This window comes from Canis lupus, chromosome 15 (genome assembly GCF_048164855.1).
Source record: "Canis lupus baileyi chromosome 15, mCanLup2.hap1, whole genome shotgun sequence".
In the NCBI taxonomy this organism is placed as follows: Eukaryota; Metazoa; Chordata; class Mammalia; order Carnivora; family Canidae; genus Canis; species Canis lupus.
In genome coordinates, this window is record NC_132852.1 from 27,480,417 (window position 1) to 27,501,890 (window position 21,474).

Here is a 21,474-nt window from a genome sequence, read left to right on the forward strand (position 1 = left end):
GGGCAGAGTTAAAGGAGCTCTAAAAACCAACTAAACAACTAAGTAATTTGGCTTGGTATATATAATACAGCAGTTCCCTTATACCAAATATCTTTCATTTAGTCATTATTACATAAATGTAAAACATTAGATTCAACTCTTTGCTTCTTATTACACATAGTACCTTGGGCAAATTATATAATTGTTCTGAGCCTTAATATATAGTTAGGATTAAATTTGACTACAGATTTTAGGAGGAAATTTTTTTTTAATAAATAACAGTAGGGATCCTTGGGTGGCGCAGCGGTTTGGTGCCTGTCTTTGGCCCAGGGCGCGATCCTGGAGACCCAGGATCGAATCCCACGTCGGGCTCCCGGTGCATGGAGCCTGCTTCTCCCTCTGCCTATGTCTCTGCCTCTCTCGCTCTCTCTCTGTGACTATCATAAATAAATAAAAATTAAAAAAAATAAAATAAAATAAAATAATAAATAAATAAATAAATAAAAAATAAAAAAAAAATTCAACATAAAAAAATAAATAAATAAATAAATAAATAACAGTAGACTTTAACAGTATAGAAGTGTATTCCTTTCCAGTATAGGAGGTCCAGAGATATGCAGTCCAAGGCTGGTATGAAGGTCTGGCCTAAAAGTCCTCAGGGACATAACTCCATCCATTCTCAATTTGTCTTAGAGTGTAGCCTCATCATTATGGTCCTAAGCAGTACACATCTCTAAGCAGCAGGATGGAAGAACAGATAAGCAGCAGGAGTAAAAGGTATACATTAGCTGTCTCTTAGGGAAATTTTCCATAAGCTGCCATCTGATACCTACTCTAAGTCCCATTGGCCAGAACTTAGTGATAGCCACAGGGATAGATATAGGGAAGGATAGAAAGTGTCATCTTAAGGCTGAGCACTAAGATACCCAGCAAAAAAGGAGTATCCATGGCTATTAAAGAATGGGGAAATAATAGGAGACAACCATATACAATTTACCTTAAAATAATGATAATACCTACTACATGGAATTTATTTGGGAGGGGGTCAGAATTAAATGAGAACATATGTACAAAGCACTTTACACAAAGCTTCATAAATGAGAATCCCAATCCTCCTTCTCCTCTATATTCACAAAAACCAACTTATCCACATGTACCTACTGTCTACCTTGCATCTTCAGACCCAGATACAATCATTAACCTTTCCAAGTAATAAATATACCACAATTTCTCCCTATTTTGACTTGTAGGTATAAGCAACCAAATACAAAACACTGCCTACTGCACATCTCAGCTTTGCACAACCATTCACACTATACATTGCAAAAGTGTCCTTAGAACAATGGGATACTAGCTGTAAGGGCCTGAACTTACATTCTCCTCTGGGATGTAAGCACCACAAGGGTGCTGATCTTGTCTGATCCATTCACACTGAAGCCCTAGAGGAATGCCTAGCACATGGTCAAGATCAATCAGTATTTTAAAGGAATTGACTTTGGAACTGTCAAATATAGACTACAATATAAAGCGTTGAATATTTAAGAGAGAAAGAGAAGGAAAGAGTGAGCTGGATACATCATTGTTGCGCAATAACATTGGATCAGTGGCAACATTGTGGATCAAGTGTTTAGAGAAAACCCTCCCAGTACAATACACAAAAAAATAGTTGAATCCATAAAAAATAAAATAAAAACTTTTTAAACATATGAATGAGAACTAGCAAGGTAGTAATAGTATTCTCTGGAGGTCAGAAAAATAAGGAAGCTCAAATCAGAAAAGTAAATAGTTGTGATGCTAGGGCCTGCTTTTGGGGTCTAAGAAGATAAAGCCCATGGCCTTATCAGGGTGCAAGTTTGAATCGATATTTCAAAGCAGGAGTCCATGAGGGTAAATACCCTTTTCTAAGTGGATGACCTAGGAAGAACCACCCCACAGTGGGTGTCAGTAGGATACATTATTATCTCAATCTCGGGTCTAGGTGAAGCTGAAGAAAGAAGGAAAAGAAGAAAGAAAGGAAGGAGGGAAGGAGGGAAGAGGGAGGGAAGCGAAGGGAAAGAAAGGGAAAGGAAATGAGAAAAGAAATGAGTTAAAAGGAAGAGAGAATTTACCCATAAGAATTCCTAACTGTAAATCTGTATACTTAAGGGAGTTTGGAGTCAGAATTCAAACAACCTATATAACTCATAAAATTTCAAGCCAAAAATGGAATTTAAAGCAGTCTCAGGGAAGTAGTATCCTCAGCCACCTGACAGACCCAAATGCATTTCTCTTATGTGAAGGAATGTATTTTTAACCAGGCCTCAAATAAGTCTTACGAATAAAACAACCAGAAGTCACTAAAAGCAACAGGAAAGAAACCACAGTGAGTAAGTGTTGGCAGAAACAACAAACCACAAAGGATGGCAAAGACAACATTATCAGAATGATAATTTTGGAATTATCAAATGTAAACTATAAAATAAGAATACTCAATTTAAAGAAGAGATGGATAAAGAAAAATTGGAAGATTAATAGAGAATCAGAGACTATCAAAGTTGGCCAAGCAGATTTATAAAGAAACCAAATAATTTACTTTATAGGAATGCAAGTAAAATTATTGAAATTAGAAACTTAATGAAAAGTAAATAGCAGATTAGACCAGCTGAAAAGAGAATTAGTGAACTAGAAGACATACCTTGGAGTTCCTCTTCAATTAGTCCCTGAGAGACAAGGATTTGAGTACAAAGAGTTTATTTAAGAGGTGAAAGAAGACCAGTAAAGACATAAGTAGGGCACCTGGGTGGCTCAGTGTTTGAGCATCTGCCTTTGGCTCCAGTCATGATCCTGGGGTCCCAGAATTGAGTCCCACATCAGGCTCCCCACAGGGAGCCTGCTTCTCCCTCTGCCTGTGTCTCTGTCTCTCTCTGTGTCTCTTATGAAAATAAATAAAATCTTTTTTAAAAAGCCACAGGTAACTAAATGAAACAGGAAAGGTGAAGTAGCCAAATAAGGATATATCATCAAGCCAGTTACCACTATGGACAAGTGGAGCTTATTAATCATTGGAAGCTCTGGAAGCCAATCTAGAACACAGACCTCAGAGTTATTCCACCCAATGGCAAGGGAGCTGAGGTATTTCATTCATCTATCAATCATTGTTCCCATGAAGACATTGTCAGACATGTCAGACCTGCCATATGGGTGGTAAAGTGGGTTCTGGAAACCAGAGCAAAGAAATTCAGATGCTAGAAGTTAGAAGCTAGGCAGATATGCCCTGATGTGGTAACAATAAGGGACATACAAAGATGGGGTATTGACATCTGCTATAGTTGTTTGGAAGATGTTGACTCAGAAGTGTATTGAGAGGTTTTAATGAAATAATAATAATAATAATAATAATAATAAAAGTAGCACAGCACCTAGTTTACAGTAAAACCAAGAAAAGTTGGTATAGCTATTTTTAGGGATCTTTGCCCCCTTTACTTGCCTTTTCTTCACTGTTTTTAAATATTTATTTATTTATATTAGAGAAAGAGAGAGCAAGAGTGCAAGTGTGGGGGATGGGCAGAAGGAGAAGGAGAGAGAGAATCTCAAGCAGACTCTCCACTGAGCACAGAGCCCGACCTGGGGCTCAATCCCAGGACCCTGAGATTATGACCTGAGCTGAAATCAAGAGTCAGTCACTCAACCAACTAACCCACCCAAGCATCCCATGCCTTCCCCTCATATTTTAATTTAGAGCAACCCCTCCTGCTCAGAAGGAGTTGACCCACTCCCCTCTTGAAAGAGCTTATAACCCAGGCTAGGATAATGAGAATTATCCCTATGCCTTTGGATGGTGTTACAGAGAAACAGGTGCCATCTTTCTCTGACATCACTAGTTCTAAAGTTGTAAACATAAAGCTGGCCTAGAGCCTGTTAAGTGAGTAAATAAATAAATTCCTTTGCTTAAATTAATTTGAATTGAGGGCATCTGGGTGGCTCAGTCAGTTAAGAGTCCAATGCTTGATATAGGCTCAGGTCATGATCTCAGGGTCAGGGGACCAAGCCTGGCATCAGGCTCTATGCTCAGCACACTGTCTGCTTGTCCCTCTCTGCTCCTCTCCCAGCTCATGCTCTCTCTCTCTCTCTCTCTCAAATAAATAAATAATAAAATCTAAAAATTTTTGAATTGCTTCTGTCACTTACAATCTGAAAATCCCATAAATTGATGCATTAAAAGCAGCTAGATCGATATAAATCAGCTATTATACCATCAAAACATCACTTCTTTTTCCTACACTTTCTAAGTTTAGCTAGCATGTTTTTTTATTACTTATTTTCCCATTATATAAATCTCATCATTTCTTAAATTCTTAACCATATGGATTATTTCTTTCAAAGGTATTTTTATTTTTTTTTAAAGATTTTATTTATTTATTCATGATAGACATAGAGGGAGAAAGAGGCAGAGACACAGGCAGAGGGAAAAGCAGGCTCCATGCAGGGAGCCTGATGTGGGACTTGATCCCGGGACTCCAGGATCGCGCCCTGGGCCAAAGGCAGGCGCTAAACCGCTGAGCCACCCAGGGATCCCCTCAAAGGTATTTTTAAATTAATGTTTACATTTTTTATCTCTATATGTTTAACTTTTTTCATGCTCACTCTTAAGATTTTGCCAGTATGCTTGTTGAATAATTTATTAATTTAGAACTTTACCTGTAGATTACTGCTGCCCCAATTGACAGCCTGACTAATCTTAGAATCAACAAGTAAGTCACTCCCAGATTCCTTACCTTAACAAACTAAGTGAATGATGAATGTTTGTTGTTTTAAGCTGCTAAATATGGGAGTAATATGTTAAACAGCAACAGATAATTAATATGATCGCTTGTTATAAATTTTGTTCCATTTTTAAACTAAAACTTTCCATTGAATAAAGGTATTTTTCCGCTTTATTTCTGATTACACTGTTGTCTTTTTCTTGTTTCCCTTTTCCTTCAGAAACAATTATTATTCAAAGAATTTGGATCTCTATGACATGCCATCCAACCTTTAGCTTTCCATTTATAATCTTTTATTCTTCGAAGCTATGTTTTTGAACTAGTTCTCAAATTTGCCCTCTACTAGGAGTCCATTTTCCACAGCTCCGGGTATTCTATTCACTCCTTCCACCCTGACATCTTTTAGCTGCTACATTTATTTTTACTGCAGTATTTTCTTGCTTTGGATTTTTCACATTATCTTTCCATAATAGCCTACTCTCCATTCTCAGAGGCAACGTTCCCTTATATATTTTTGTGCGAACTGAGCAGTTATTTTCTAAAATTGTCCTCTGTTTCTTATAGTAAATCTATTTTGGATGCAGGGAATATTCCTGAATCATCAGGAAGGAATAGCATCATGGTTAAAAGTGTGAATCTGAAAACGGTCTGCCCAGATTCAAATCCCAACTCTGTCACCCATCAGCTCTGAGACCTCAGATAAGTTTCTTTAAATCTCTATGCTCCAGTTTGCCTATCTGAAAAATTGGGGCAAAGTAGTACCTGCCTCGTAGAGGTACTAAGCTAACATGTCAAGTGCTTAGAACCACCTCAACACATGGTATGCGCTCAAAATGATTAGCTATGATTATCAGGACAATATTTGATTTGTGCTACAGGACATTATTGCCACCCAACCACTTCTTCCTAGAGTTTTCTCTGGCTACTCATCTTCTCACAAACCTGACACAGAGTTTTACCCTGGGCTCAGTAAGAGATTGATGAGACCGTATCCTAATATTTGATGAAAAACTAAGATTATTGTATACCTGCAACTAACATAACACTGGATGTTTAACTATACTGAAATTTTTTTTAATTTTTTTTCCATTTATTTATGATAGTCACACAGAGAAAGAGAGAGAGGCAGAGACACAGGCAGAGGGAGAAGCAGGCTCCATGCACCGGGAGCCCAATGTGGGACTCGATCCCGGGTCTCCAGGATCGCGCCCTGGGCCAAAGGCAGGCGCTAAACCGCTGCGCCACCCAGGGATCCCTATACTGGAATTAAAATTTAAAAAAAGATATATTTCATAATAACCATTAAAAAAACCTAATGTCACTCTTTGGTTGAGACTGAGATTTATAAAATGAAAGTTAACAAATTTTTTTGTATATTTTTGGGGGGGAGTTCAATTTACCAACATATAGCATAACACCCAGTGCTCATCCTGTCAAGTGCCCCCTTTAGTGCCCGACACCCAGTCACCCCGTCCCCCTGCCCACCTCCCCTTCCACTACCCCTTGTTCGTTTCCCAGAGTTAGGAGTCTCTCATGTTCTGTCTCCCTCACTAATATTTCCCACTCATTTTCTCTCCTTTCCCCTTTATTCTTTTTCACTATTTTTTATATTCCCCAAATGAATGAGACCATATAATCTTTGTCCTTCTCCAATTGACTTACTTCACTCAGCATAATACCCTCCAGTTCCATCCACGTTGAAGCAAATGGTGGGTATTTGTCATTTGTAACAGCTGAGTAATATTCCATTGTATACATAGACCACATCTTCTTTATCTATTCGTCTTTTGATGGACACCGAGGCTCCTTCCACAGTTTGGCTATAACGGACATTGGGGCTAGAAACATTGGGGTGCAGGTGTCCTGCCGTTTCACTGCATCTGTGTCTTTGGGGTAAATCCCCAGCAGTGCAATTGCTGGGTCGTAGGGCAGTTCTATTTTTAACTCCTTGAGGAACCTCCACACAGTTTTCCAGAGTGGCTGTACCAGTTCACATTCCCACCAACAGTGCAAGAGGCTTCCCCTTTCTCCACATCCTCTCCAACATTTGTTGTTTCCTGTCTTGTTGATTTTCACCATTCTCACTGGCGTGAGGTGATATCTCATTGTGGTTTTGATTTGTATTTCCCTGATGGCCAGTGATGTGGAGCATTTTCTCATGTGCGTGTTGGCCATGTCTGTGTCTTCCTCTGTGAGATTTCTGTTCATGTCTTTTGCCCATTTCATGATTGGATTGTTTGTTTCTTTGCTGTTGAGTTGAATAAGTTCTTTATAGATCTTGGATACTAGCCTTTTATCTGATAGGTCATTTGCAAATACCTTCTCCCATTCTGTAGGTTGTCTTTTAGTTTTGTTGACTGTTTCTTTTGCTGTGCAGAAGCTCTTTTCTTGATTAAGTCCCAATAGTTCATTTTTGCTTTTATTTCCCTTGCCTTCATAGATGTATCTTGCAAGAAGTTGCTGTGGCCAAGTTCAAAAAGGGTGTTGCCTGTGTTCTCTAGGATTTTGATGGATTCTTGTCTCACATTTAGATCTTTCATCCATTTTGAGTTTATCTTTGTGGATGGTGTAAGAGAATGGTCTAGTTTCATTCTTCTGCACGTGGCTGTCCAATTTTCCCAGCACCATTTATGGAAGAGACTGTCTTTTTTCCAGTGAATAGTCTTTCCTGCTTTGTCGAATATTAGTTGACCATAGAGTTGAGGGCCCATTTCTGGGTTCTCTATTCTGTTCCATTGATCTATGTGTCCGTTTTTGTGCCAGGACCACACTGTCTTGATGATCACAGCTTTGTAGTACAACCTGAAATCTGGCATTGTGATGCCCCCGGCTCTGGTTTTCTTTTTCAATATTCCCCTGGGTATTCGGGGTCTTTTCTGATTCCACACAAATCTTAAGATGATTTGTTCCAACTCGCTGAAGAAAGTCCACAGTATTTTGATAGGGATTGCATTAAATGTGTAAATTGCCCTGGGTAGCATTGACATTTTCATAATATTAATTCTTCCAACCCATGAGCATGCAATATTTTTCCATCTCTTTGTGTCTTCCTCAATTTCTTTCAGAAGTGTTCTGTAGTTTTTAGGGTACAGATCTTTACCTCTTTGGTTAGGTTTATTCCTAGGTATCTTATGCTTTTGGGTGCAATTGTAAATGGGATTGACTCTGTTAACAATATTTTTATTTTATTTTTTTTTTTTTTTGTTAACAATATTTTTAATCAGCAAATTACCTGTTTGGGCATCAGGCAAATATAGACTAGGGATAGTATTACTATTGCTTACAATTCTTCCCCAGCACAAATACTAGAAGGATGGGACTCTAGGAAAATGATCTCCTTTTCTATTATGTTCACATAATAGAAAAAATAGACTCAAGATAGATGCAGTTTCCTACAATGTTAAATAATACTCTTTGGGGATCCCTGGGTGGCTCAGCCATTTAGTGCCTGCCTTCAGCCCAGGGTGTGATCCTGGAGTCCCGGGATGGAGTCTGACATCAGGCTCCCTCCATGGAGCCTGCTTCTCCCTCTGCCTGTGTCTCTGCGTCTCTCTCTCTTTCTCTCTCTCTCTCTGTCTCTCATGAATAAATAAATAAATAATCTTTAAAAATAAATAAATATTATTCTTTATTCAAACTCCTTTCTCTTTTTTTATTAAACAATTTGATGACTTTGATGACTAGTTAAATAATATATGTGTATGTGTACTCATGTGTGTGCACAGAATACAAGGGACTTTGTGTAAGACAATGTTCAAACATTGACCATGTTCAATGTCTGAAAAAACTCTACACATTCTATAAAAGTTAACAGTCTTAATTATCTAGACACAATGTAATAAAATCTCAAATAACAAAAGGATACAATGGACTTATCTATTCCTTTGCAAAATCAACCACTCTTGTGAAAATCATTATACTCTGTCTAAATGTAAAAGTGCAGCTACACAGAGGGAGGAGAATAAAATACAAATTCACCAAACTTCTTTTTCTCATCTCAAAAGCCTCAAAGTCTCATCCTACCATGGCTTCAGGCTTCAAGTCCAGAATCTTGTATCTATCTCAAGTTTGAATGTGACTCCTCTTGATTTGGAAACTTAGGGACTAAAAAATTATGTTAGCTATCTTACTACTCCCAACATAGAATAATGAAACAGGGTAACTGCAATTCACCTTTCCTTCTAAAATAGTGAAGAACTGTAGGCACACAGCAGTCACATTGAAATCCCCTGGCCACATGTTACCAGGTTCTCCCTATTCTGGGGGTGGGGAATATTCCTTCTTCATCCTAGTTCTGCCCCCTGAAGTAACTCCTGATCAAGTACACTCCATGCTGTTGGTTTTGCCCTCTGCCAGTCCTTCCTTTGCCCATCGTTTCATGGGCACTTCCAAAGAGGACATGGAAAATACACTACTTTTAGTGACTTAGCAAATTTTTCATCCTATCTCCTGTTTACGAAATGTTAAGATGGAGGTAGCATATTTTGCAGGTGAAGGAGGAATGGGAATCACTGTGGCCACGAGGACACACTGGTATGGCTCCATGATCAGTCTCAATTTTCATCCCTCCCTGAATCCACACCCTTTGCTAGGTAACTCTGCAGTCCTATAAAAGCAAAATCTATTTTCCCACACCTTGACTTTGGGCTTAGCCATATGGTTTGCTTTGACTAGTGGGATGTTAGTAGGTGAGTCCCAGGCAGTGATGACTCTCCCCTCACCACAAACAGAACAAGCCTGGGCTAGCCTGCTAGCCCCAGGAGGAGGATGAGAGGCATCTGGAGTTGAGCTTCCCCACCTGCCTGAAAGCATACTGAGGAGCAGACCAGCTGAACCCCAGCTGACACACAGACATATGAAAGCTAATAAATTATTATTGTTTTAAGCACTGAGTTAGGGAGTAGTTATCATGCAGTAATAGCAAACCAATGTGTCTGGTAAAAGAAATTACTGACATATAAGCCAGTCTAAATTTGGGAGGCTTAGCTAGTGTCATGAACTAAATTGTGTCCCCCAACATTCATATGTTGAAGCCTAACCCCCTATGTGACTGGATCTAGAGATAAGGGTGGAGCTCTAATCTGATAGGACTGGTGTTCTGAGAAACACCAGAGATGACTCTCTCCTCATCATGCACAGCAGAGAGGCCACGTGAGGACACAACGAGAAAACATCCATCTGCCAGCCAGGAAAAGAGGTTCACCAGAAATGAACCCTGCCAGCACCTTGATCTAGGACTTCCAGCCTCTAGAACCATGAGACAATAAATTCCATTAGTGAAGCCCAGCCCCAGATATTTTGTCACGGCAGCCAGAGCCAACTAGTACAGACTAGGTTGAAACAATATGTTAATTGTTATCAATATCCTATATCTGAGGAGGGAGGTTGGCGTTTGCTCCTGAGTGCTTCCAATTCTATTGAACTTCTCATTTGTAGGAACAAGGACTGACTCAGGTCATGCTGAGAGACTCTGAGTGCAAACTGGGAGAACTGACAAATAAGAGCAGGTAAGAAAGTCTTCAAGTGGCAATTAGTGGAAAAGGAAAGTTAATTTATTGACCAACCCAAGGGTAGATGAGGTACACTGTGTGCAAATCTGGAGACAGAACCTCTTAGTCAGCAAGTTGAGATGAGGATCCAAATTTGAAGTTGAGCTATTCGTCCGCATTTCTCTTAGTCTATTATACACGGATCCCTAAGTGAATTAAAGTTCAGCTACTTTAGGTAATTACAGTAACAGTTTTCCTCTTAGCCAGAAAGGTCAGGGAGAAGGAGAGGAGACCCACCACGTCCCTTTTATATGAAGCCATCCTTCTTCCCTTCGATCTCATTTGTCTGATAAACAGCTGCATTAAATTTAATCTTGAGCTGCTCTGCCACAGCTTCTCTTCGAGAAAAGATCCTCTGGGACTTTTTGCTCATTAAGCTAGTAGCCAACAGGAAGGAAAGAGGTGAGTTTGCCCTCCCTGGTCAAACTTACATCAACCTAGAGACAAGACCAGTAATCAAACAGCAACATTTGTTGAGTGTGTATCATAGGTCAGGCACTGTGCTAAGAATTTAACACACATCAATCTCTACTGTCTTGGGGCAAGTCCTCTTCCTCCCTAATAGTGGCATCTCCCTTCCTGTATTTGGGGGGAGAATGTGTCACCTCCATTTCCACGTAGGTGATTCTCAGATAGCCCTGATGAGAGCAAGAGATAGGTGTGGAGTGCAGAGTGGGAAGCACCCTGCATGCTCTGTCCCCTCCTGACCAAACGGTGTCCTATTAATGTTAACAGCAGCTTGGAAGACAGGAGGATGGGAGATGAGATGCTAAAAATAAAGGAAGTATTAGTGTTTTGTGGGCATGTTAATGGGGGTGGAATGGGGCAAATGAACATATAGGCCTAAAAGAGGGTCTCTCACATTGTGTATATCCAATAAATATACCCAATAAATCTTCATTACCTGCATGCATGAGCAAATGATTTTATATATAAAAATATATTTCAACATAAAATAGTATCTCCCCACTTGCTACAGAATCAGAGCCACTAGAACCCAAAATTTCAGTACCATAGCCCAGAAATCATCTTTACTAAGGGAATTTCCAATTTTTTAAATCCTGTTAAGCATGTTTCAGAGTTCTATATGCCTGCCATTGAATCTGAATTTATCAATCAGAATTCGAAAAAGTTTATTATAGTTACCTGTGTCTGATATTAAGAGCATCTACCCCATATTAAGGTTGAATTTGGCCAATTATCCCCATCCCCTCCCCCCCCAGAGGTCATGCTAGAATGACTCAAATATTCTGAGTACTACAATCACCAAGTTGTTCTCCTAACTCTTGACCAAAAGTGGAGCCTAGAGAAGACCATTAGAGGTGATCTCCCTGTTTCCCTGAGGATGGTCCAGAGAAATCCAATGTCTTATGGGATGCCTTGAGGTGCTGCCACTTACACAAGTTTTTTCCATGGACTCAGGTCCTGGGTCAGCATTCCAGATAAAATGCATGAACTTATCAAGGGTCCTAGCTAACAACTGGCCAAATGCATCCTGGGCAGGCCGACATTTCTCAATTTAGAAATACCAACACTCAGAACTGCCAAGCAAAAATTTAGTAGTTGTAGAAAACCATTCACACAAGGGGCTTAACCTCTTACCAAGGAAGCCCAGAGGGTGTAATGTTCCCAGTAGTATGGCATTCTTCTTCTCTGGGCTGGGAAAGCCCTTAAAGGCCAGTCATCTCAGTGCTGGGAATGCAAAAAGCAGGACTGGATGTGGATTTAAATCCCCTTGGGGGAGAGGCCTGGGTGGTAATGCCCCATTGGAGCATTCCTCAAAGTAACAAACAAACATACCATAAAAGGGACAAGAAAATGCCATTTGAACACAAATGACACATTTGTCAATTATGACACAGCCATACAAAATAATTGCAAGCAGTGGCGCCTGGGTGGCTCAGTCAGTTAAGTATCTGACTTCCACTCAGGTCATGATCACAGGGTGCTGGGATGGGCCCTGCATTAAGCTCCATGCTTAGCTGGGAGTCCGCTTCTCCCTCTCCCTTTACCCCTCCCCTCCTCCCATTCTACTCCTGCGTGCACTCACACACACACATGCACAAACTCTTTTCTCTCTCTCTTTCTGTCTCTCTCTCTCTCTCCCAAAATAAATAAATAGTAAAATCTTTAAAAATAATTATTATTATTGCAAGCAAATATTCAAAAGAATTAGTTTGGTGTAAATGCAGTGATCTGGAAATATCTCTGATATATACAATTAAACAAACAAAAACCAGCCAAAGTGCAGAAAGGTGAATATTGACCCCATGAGTATTTTTGCAAAGGATAGACAAATGACATATCATCTTACTAGTGGTGTGATCTTTCCTTCTGATATTTCCTCTCACTCTGTGACCTTTCCACCGTTTAGGCAGCAGTTAGAATCCCCTACACAGGGATCCCTGGGTGGTGCAGTGGTTTAGCGCCTGCCTTTGGCCCAGGGTGTGATCCTGGAGACCTGGGATAGAGTCCCACGTCGGGCTCCCGGTGCATGGAGCCTGCTTCTCCCTCTGCCTATGTCTCTGCCTCTCTCTCACTGTGTGACTATCATAAATAAATAAATAAAAATTTAAAAAAAAAATCCCCTACACAGAACAAAGATGTCAATTCCTTGCTTTTGAGTTTTTAAGTAGGCTTTTGATACTCCTGGCAGAAATAGCTCTGAGGGGTTCAAAAGCAAAGGCCTTTGAGTCTGAAGAAGATGAGTTTGTGTGATGCACATCATTTTATGCCACAAACTACAGATTTGGAGGAAACGTATGATCAGTTGGCAAGTTGGTACCGTTTTTGCTTACCCCTAGACTAAATGAAGGTTCCATGGACAACTTGAGAACAGAGAATTAAATGCTATCAAGTCTCTAAAAAAGGACCCTGTGCCCTGCCACTGCTGCCCTTCCCCATCATGCATCAGTCCAGGAAGGTCATGAAATCCCAGAGAAGCTGAGAGATCTGAGAGCAAATACTTGCTGGGCCTTGCTTCTGGAAAGGGGGCACCCAGAGAGGTGGCAAGCAAGCCAGAGTCCTGCATGACTTGGAGGCAGAAGAGCAGAGATAGCCACGTGGGGTAGCCCTGAGACATGGCAAATTTCCCCTTGTGTAACACCCACAAAGGAATGGGAAGAATCACATGTTTTCTGAATTATTCAAAAGGGACTGAGAAGTAGCTGAGAGGACAGGCCTCAGACATCTGGAAGCCAGAATGAGAAGGGCCGCCACATGCAGGGTTCAGCAACTAGACACTGAGCAGGAACAAGAACTGCAAGATGCAGGGTGGTAGGTGACACCAAGGGACACATGCATCATCCACCCCATACCTTGGCTTTTCCACCACCAAACCCGCAAAACTTAGTCACAGCTCCAGAAAAGGGAAGGGTAAACCCTGAAATGTCAGTACCCTAAGTTCATACCTCTCAATAGCAACTTAAAAATAGAATGACTTTCTGTTGTAGAAAAAAAACATTAATTACATTTCCTACCACCTGTTTTGGCCTGAAGTTTGCCACCACTTATACTCATCTATATGTAGACAAGTGTGTTAAAATTTTCTGAAATGGCTGACAGCAATAGAATGGAACTAGAAAAAGAGGATGGCCATCTGTATTTTTGCTTTTCCTCCCTCTCTACAATTAGTTTTTCAACCAGGTGCAATACACATAAATAACCCCATTTTGGGGGGGGCAAGGGTAGTGGGGCTGGGAACCACATCCAAGGAATTTGGAACATTGACTCCTTAACAGTTCACAAGGTTTTTGTGGCATCACCTAGGTAGGATGTGTCCCCAGAATTGTCCATTGGCAGTCACAGATTATTCCCTTCAAATCCTCTGAAGTCAAAACAGGCCTTTCTCCAAACTGACCAGTTTCTCTTGTTCTCTTGACCTCCATTCATTCAATTGCCACCAATCATTCCCAAGTTGTCATCATTTTTATGATGTCATTCCTAATACCAAAGGATGTCTACCAATCCTTGTTTACTGAATTTACCCCTGCTTCCTCAATTATATGCCTGAATAAACTCCAGGCACCACAGAACTCAAACTTTAACATCAGCCGTGACACTCTCATTTTGTTCATGGTGGGCCAGCACCATCACTACTTCCCCTTGGATAACTGTTATGGATCAAGACAATTCATCAGAATACAAAATAATTGGCAGAGAGACCAAGTAAACAACATGTATTGCAAAATACATTTGACTCAAGACAGAGTGACAGAGCAGCCATTGGATGAAAATATTTGCAGAGTAATGCATTAATGACCTTTGGCCTAAAACATAAAAACTGATGTATAGGGACACCTGGGTGGCTCAGCGATTTAGCTTCTGCCCTTGGCTGAGGGCGTGATCCCAGGGTCCTGGGGATCAAGTTCTGCATTGGGCTCCCTGGGGAGGCTACTTCTCCCTCTGCCTGTGTCTCTGCCTCTCTCTCTCTCTGTATGTCTCTCATTAATAAATAAATAAAATCTTAAAAAAAAAAAAACTTGTATATAGAGAAGAAAGTAGAGCTGGAGAGTTAGCTCTCATTGGCAGAGAGCATATTGTGTCAGAATGAAAGTCTGCACCATGTTTGGGTCAAAATTCACAGAAGGGGCGGCTAGGGTGGCTCAGCGGTTTAGCGCCGCCTTCCACCCAGGGTGTGATCCTGGAGACCGGGGATCGAGTCCCGCGTTGGGCTCCCTGCATGGAGTCTGCTTCTCCCTCTGCCTGTGTCTCTGCCTCTCTTTCTCTCTCTCTCTCTCTTTCTGTATGTCTCTCATTAATAAATAAATAAAATCCTTTTTAAAAAAATTCACAGAGGGCACCCATTATTCCAAACAGGCCTACAGGGAAAAAAACTAGATTACAATCCGTTGCTTTCTGACTAACAAGAGATACACGCAGTATATCTAGCGGAAAGTCAATTAACATAAAGCTGGTGAATGCATTACAAGAGTGGTGAGTTAATTAACATAGGATTGAGGAGTTCATATACAGCTTAAGGAAGCAAATTCAATTTTCTATACAAACCATTTATGGCTTAAGTGAATGACTATAGTTTTCTACAACACATTTTTTTAACATTTTTAGTTATCCTAAGCTTTCCAGTTAAAGCATTACTTTCCCATGAAGTAAAATTTTAAAAGTACATAGTTAAAAATTTTAACAGAATGCCTTAGAACGCATTTTGCTGCTTCTCCTTGGATGTCAGCAAGCATGAAGAAAGGAACTGCAACTCTGATGACATGAAACAAAGCACATCTAGTTTGGGGAGGGGGGTCAAGTTTCTTTTTAAGATTTTATTACTTATTTGAGAGAGGGAACGCATGTGTGCACACACAAGTGGGGGCCAGAGGGAAAGGGAGAAGCAGACTCCTGAGTAGGTAGCCCGTTGTGGGGCTTGATTCCAGGACCCCAAGATCATGACCTGAGCCAAAGGCAGCTGCTTAACCCATTGAGCCACCTGGTGCCCCACAGCACATCAGGTTTTAAATTTGAACAGAACCTTTGCCCCAACAGTCTTATATCTAACAGAGGTCTTTGTTCCCTGTACTCTGCAGTTAACAAAATGTAAGATACTCTGACATTCTCTAGTTTACCTACTCCACGAAGACATGAAATAGAGCAACCCGCACTTAAATTTTCTTTTGTTTTTAAGATTTTATTTATTCATGAGAGACACAGAGAGAGAATAAATTTTCAAAGGACTTCCCTCAATAAGATACACCCTACCGAGGCTTCCCATAAATTAGAATTGGTGCTCTTAATTTTTTCTAATTTTATCTAAAGTGGATTCAAAGTTATATTTTTTGGTTTCTTTTGAAGCTTATAATGTTGCTTCCAACATTCAATACACTCATAGAATGAAACTGTTATATTAAAAATATATATATTTTATAGTGTTTTCTCTAATTGATTTTTTTTTTTTTTAGATTTTGTTTATTTATTCATGTAAGACACAGAGGCAAGGCAGCCCGGGTGGCTCAGCGGTTTAGCGCCACCTTCCGCCCAAGGTATGATCCTGGAGTCCCGGGATCGAGTCCCACATCGGGCTCCCTGCATGGATCCTGCTTCTCCCTCTGCCTGTGTCTCTGCCTCTCTCTCTCTCTCTCTCTCTCTCTGTGTGTGTGTGTGTGTGTGTCTCATGAATAAATAAATCTTTAAAAAAAAAAAAACAAGAAAGAAAAACACACAGGCAGAGGGAGAAGCAGGCTCCTAATATAGGACTTAATCACAGGACCCTGGGATCACGACCTGAGCCAAAGGCAGACACTCAATCGCTGAGCCACCCAGGTGCCCCATCTAATTGATTATTTTACATACATACACATATCTATTTGGGAAAAATGTTCCAGAGACACACAGCGCTGTAAGAAATTAGCACTGCAGGAAGCAGCATTAAACTGTTATCCATATATTACTTTTCTAATTAAAAAAAAGGGGGGCACCCAGTAAATGCAAACATAAATATTTTTCTCTAAAATTGAAGGCCATTTTCCTTTTTTTAAAGGATTTGTATTTATTTATTCATGAGAGACACAGAGAGAGGCAGAGACCCAGGCAGAGAGAGAAGTAGTCTCCACGTGGGACTCGATCCCAGGACCCCAGGACCAGGCCCTGGGCTGAAGGCGGTGCTAAACCACTGAACCACCGGGGCCGCCCCCCTTGAAGGCCATTTTCAACATCACTGAAAATGTTTTCAGTCCCACTCATAGTTAACAACAGTCGTTCAGTTGTGTCCGCCCATCTTGGCTTTTATCCTTTATTCTGTATGAGCTGATGCCCTCCACAGGGGCAAAGGCACCTTTCGCACCTGACCTGGCAGACTTTCTCTTACCTACTCCCTCCCGGGCTGGAGGGATCCCCGGGCTGAGGGGTTGGCTTGAGAAGCAGAGAGAGCTTAGGGCAAAACGACTCCCGTGGGTCAACGCAGGCGGGGACGCTAATTACCCGCAACGCTCCAGAGAGATGTTCCCAGGTGCCTGAGAATGCGGGCCCCAGAACGGGACCCGTTGGGGCGCTAAACCAAGGAATGGGAAGGGGCGGCCCAGGGAAGGCCTCGGCCCGGGGAGCGCCTGCCTGTCATCCCGCACCCTGTGATCTCGATCTCGCCTCCGGCCCAGAGGTGCACCCGCACAGCCCCACGCTCCGGGCCCAGCTCCCCGGACCGGCCAGTTCAACCTGATGCTGTAGGCAATGGGAACGTTAGAACCTCTGTAACGTGTGGTCTCTGAGAAAACCTCACCGCAAGCTCCTGGCAGGGAAGCTCGGCTCCACCTCAACTCACACTTCCCCTCACAGGGGTGTGCAGCTCGGACTACTGAGCAGTGGCCCCCAGCCAAAACTCCTCTTCTTCCAACTTCCTCGTGTGCTGTGGCGCAGTGTCCGATCTCCACGAACGTGCAGCGGGAGCAGAACCGGTGTGTGCCAGGCCGGCCTGGGGTCATTAAAATGCTAGTGTGTCTCCTCCACACTTTCCTCCTCCTTCGCTGGCTGGCAGGAGCTGCGAGGGGACCTTGGGAGCTCTGTGTTAAATCTGGCAGAGCCTTGATGAGGAGCCTGCATCCCTTAGTGACTGCCTGGAAGAAAGCTTCCCGCCGACCAGGGACACCTGTTTGGGACCACAGAGAGGAAGACATAAACTTTTACTGTGTTGGAGCCGTTATACATTGTGAAGTTTGTAATAGCAGCTCATATACCCTAACAGTACGCTAGCCTACGCGCAAAACGTGCTGCAATGTTCTGCAAAAGGGCTCTTTCAGGTCCATAGCATCTCCCCTATCTTTCAGACAAGCCATGGTCTCCAACCATTTATCTGCTCAGTGCTCCAATATAACAAATCCCAATTCATCACTAGGTCCTCTGTTTTCAGCTATACTGAAGTATAACCGCCAAATAATTTTAGTGTATTTAAGGTGTACACCATGATTTTTGATATATATTATGAAAGGATCCCCACCATAGAGTTAATTAACATATTCATCATCTCAAAAATTTATTTTTTGGGGGAGGGTGACAACATTTAAGTTCTACTCTCTTAGCAAATTTCAATTATACGATACAGTCTATAATCACCATGTTATACATTAGATCATCAGATCCTACTCATCTTATAATTCAAAGTTTGTACCCTTTTACCAACCTCTCCCTATTTCCTCCACCTCCCGAGTCCCTGACAACCACCATTCTACTTTTTGTTTCTTTCTTTCTTTTCAGATTCCACATATTAGTGATACCATGCACTGTTTGTCTTTCTCTATCTGGTTATTTCACTTAGCATAATGTTCTCCAGGTTCATCTGTGTTGTCACAAATGGTAGGGTTTCCTTTTTATGGCCAAATAATATTCCATTACATATCTAGATAGATAAATACACAGATACATAGACAAATAGATCATATTTTCTTTATTCATTCATCTGTTGATGGGCACTAAAGTTGTTTCCATACGTTGGCTATCATGAATAATGCTACAATGAACACAGTAGTATAAATACCTCTTCGAGAGACTGATTGAATCTCCTTTGAATATATACCCAAAAGTGAGATTTCTGATCATAATGATAGCTCTATTTTTAATTTTTTGAGGAACCTCCATACTCTTCTCCATAGTGACTGTATCTGTTTGCATTCCCACCAACAGCACACGAGGGTTCTCTTTTCTCCACATTCTTGCCAGCACAGGTTCTCATGTCTTTTGATAATAGCCATCCCAACAGGTGTGAGGTGGCATCTCACTGTGTTTTTTATTTACTTTTCCTTGATGATTAGTGATGTTGAGCACCTTTTCATGTACCTGATGGCCATGTGTATAGGTTTTTTGGGAAAATATCCATTAGGTCCTTTGCTCATTTTTTTTAGTCGGACTATTTGGCTTTTAGCTACTGTGTTGTATATTTTCGTTCCTTGTATATCTTGGATATTAATCCCTTACCAGATATATGGTTTGCAAATATTTTCTCCCATTCTATAGGCTACATTTTCCTTTTGTTGATGATTTCCTTTGGTGTATAGAAGCTTTTTAGTTTGGTGTAGCCCCATTTATTTATTTTTGCTTATGTGCTTATGGTTCTCTCCCCTTCTCCCTCTGCCCTCACCAAGCTCTCTCTCTCTTTAAAAAAAAAAAAAAGTAGTACTTTAAGAGGTTTATCCAGAGGTTAAGTCAAACAAACCTAGATCTAAACCTGGGTTGCACTTCTTGTTAGCTTGTGCAGCTCTTTGTCATCTTTGACAGGTGAGAAAGTTAAGGTACAAAGATGTAAAGCCCCACAGTTTCAGAAGAGAAACTAGAAACCCCATGTGGCAGACCAACTGGACACTCAGCCTGGGAGAATGGAGTTGACTCTAGTTTCTAGTCTAAATGGATTCTGAACTTTGGTCTGCCCTTTGACCATGCCTTTAGCCATGCCCTCTCTCAAGAAACACTCAAACTTCCTTCCATCGTGGATACCTGGTCCCCACTCTGTATGAACAGCTGGGTGTTCAGATGGAAAGAACATTGCTGGCCCCATCTATGCTGACAACCTGCTGTCTTACCCAATCCCAACTGAACTTTGCACTTATTCTACTGCCATCTCTCTTGCCAATGACAGCTGCCAGATGTCAAGGCTCTCTCTCAACCTGTTCTCCACTTGACATCCTGTACACACACCATCCTGCCAGTCCCCAGGGTACACAAAAAGCATCTTGCTGCCACAGTACCATGAATCACCATGCATTGGTCTAAAACCAAGTTGATTAAGAAATACTGGACTTCTGGAGTAAAAAGAGGTCAAATCTGGGTGGAAAATGCTTCCTTTGCAGTAAACTATTGGTCAGATGATTTTATTTCTAATGCTCACTGACCTTGTTTGTCACTGTTCCCATGTAGGGAATGCACATTTGATCTTGTTTGAATGTAAAGATCTGTTTTCAAGTTGAGATTTGTGGCAGTGAGGTGAGAGTATTTTCACTGACTACTAACCATGGCGGCCTGATCCAAGAGCAGCTCTCTGTTATTTCACAGGAAAGAGATCCTTGAGATGTTGGGCTGTTAAGACTCATTGCTGGTTCTCGCAGAGCTTCTACAGACAGTCGTTTGACAATCACCTCTGTCCCCCACTGCTCAGATCTACACATGACCCAAGCCCTGTAAGTCCAGTGGCCAGTGTGCTGTCGCCTTGCTGCCCTGCGACTTACATTGAAGTTTTACAGTTGGTTCACCAATAAACACAGCCCGAAGATGTCTGCTGGCTTTCAACCAGTGAAGCTCTCACAGAAAAACATTGTCTTTGGGGCTTTATCAAATAGAATGAGTGGATAAAAAATGCATAGGGGCAGGATAAACATCTCATGTCTTTATCTGTGAAGTAATGACAACACTATCTGATAGGTTCATATAGGATTAGAGGAGTTAATGCATGGAAAGCACTTCGCATAGTGTCAAATGCATACTAAGTGCTGGCAATTTTTTCTTCATCCAGAGAACATAAAATGACCTATTGAGAAAGACACAAACGCAAAAGCTATAGAATAACAGTGTCGCCTCATCCTCTCCCAATTCATGTATCTCTAATGTGGCAGTAGACTTGTTCTCCCTCCTTGGGTGACTTTACCTTCTCATACTGACAGCCATCCCCAGGAGACACACCCACCACCACCACCACCACTGTTGCAGCCTGGGCTCTCCAAGCCATAGCTACCAAGTAATGGGGCTTCTCTTTTTGGCCACCAGTCTCTCCTCTAACCTCACTAACACTCAATAGGCACTAAGAAATAAATAACACAATATGGGTTTATTATAAAGTGATTGTGGGAGTTCGGGCACAAGCGCTGAGCTTGAATTAAAATAAGCTGGTTGGGATCCCTGAGTGGCTTAGCGGTTTAGCACCAGCCTTCCGCCCAGGGTGTGATCCTGGAGTCCTGGGATCAAGTCCCACATCAGACTCCCTGCATGGAGCCTGCTTCTCCCTCTGCCTGTGTCTCTGCCTCTCTCTCTCTGGTCTCTGAGGTCTCTGTCTCTGTCTCTCTCATGAATAAATAAATAAAATCTTTTTAAAAAATAAAAGAAGCTGGTTGATTAGGTAGCTCGTGTTGGAAGGACTGTTAAATGGTTGTGCACATGTACCTGGTCCTCCCAAGTGATCCTGGACACTCCAGGTTTACCCCATAAAAGAAGGGACTTCTGGCCTCTCAGCCAGTGTATTGCAAGAGGGCCACTCTCTCCTCTGTGTGGTTGTTGTTACCTCT

General features: G+C 41.5%; 1 protein-coding gene across 1 annotated transcript in view; it reads right to left on the minus strand.

The window, feature by feature from the left end:
• LOC140604500 (uncharacterized) overlaps positions 1–20,921 on the minus strand; it is a 56,410-nt gene extending 35,489 nt beyond the window's left edge. Inside the window, exons 1-3 of the mRNA XM_072775745.1 lie at positions 20,841–20,921; positions 20,425–20,494; positions 17,493–17,858 (exon numbers count right to left, since the gene is read on the minus strand). Of these exons, the coding sequence (XP_072631846.1) occupies positions 17,493–17,858; positions 20,425–20,494; positions 20,841–20,921 (517 nt within the window). The remainder of the gene's footprint in view (positions 1–17,492; positions 17,859–20,424; positions 20,495–20,840) is intronic.
• Between the last annotated feature and the right edge of the window lie 553 nt (positions 20,922–21,474).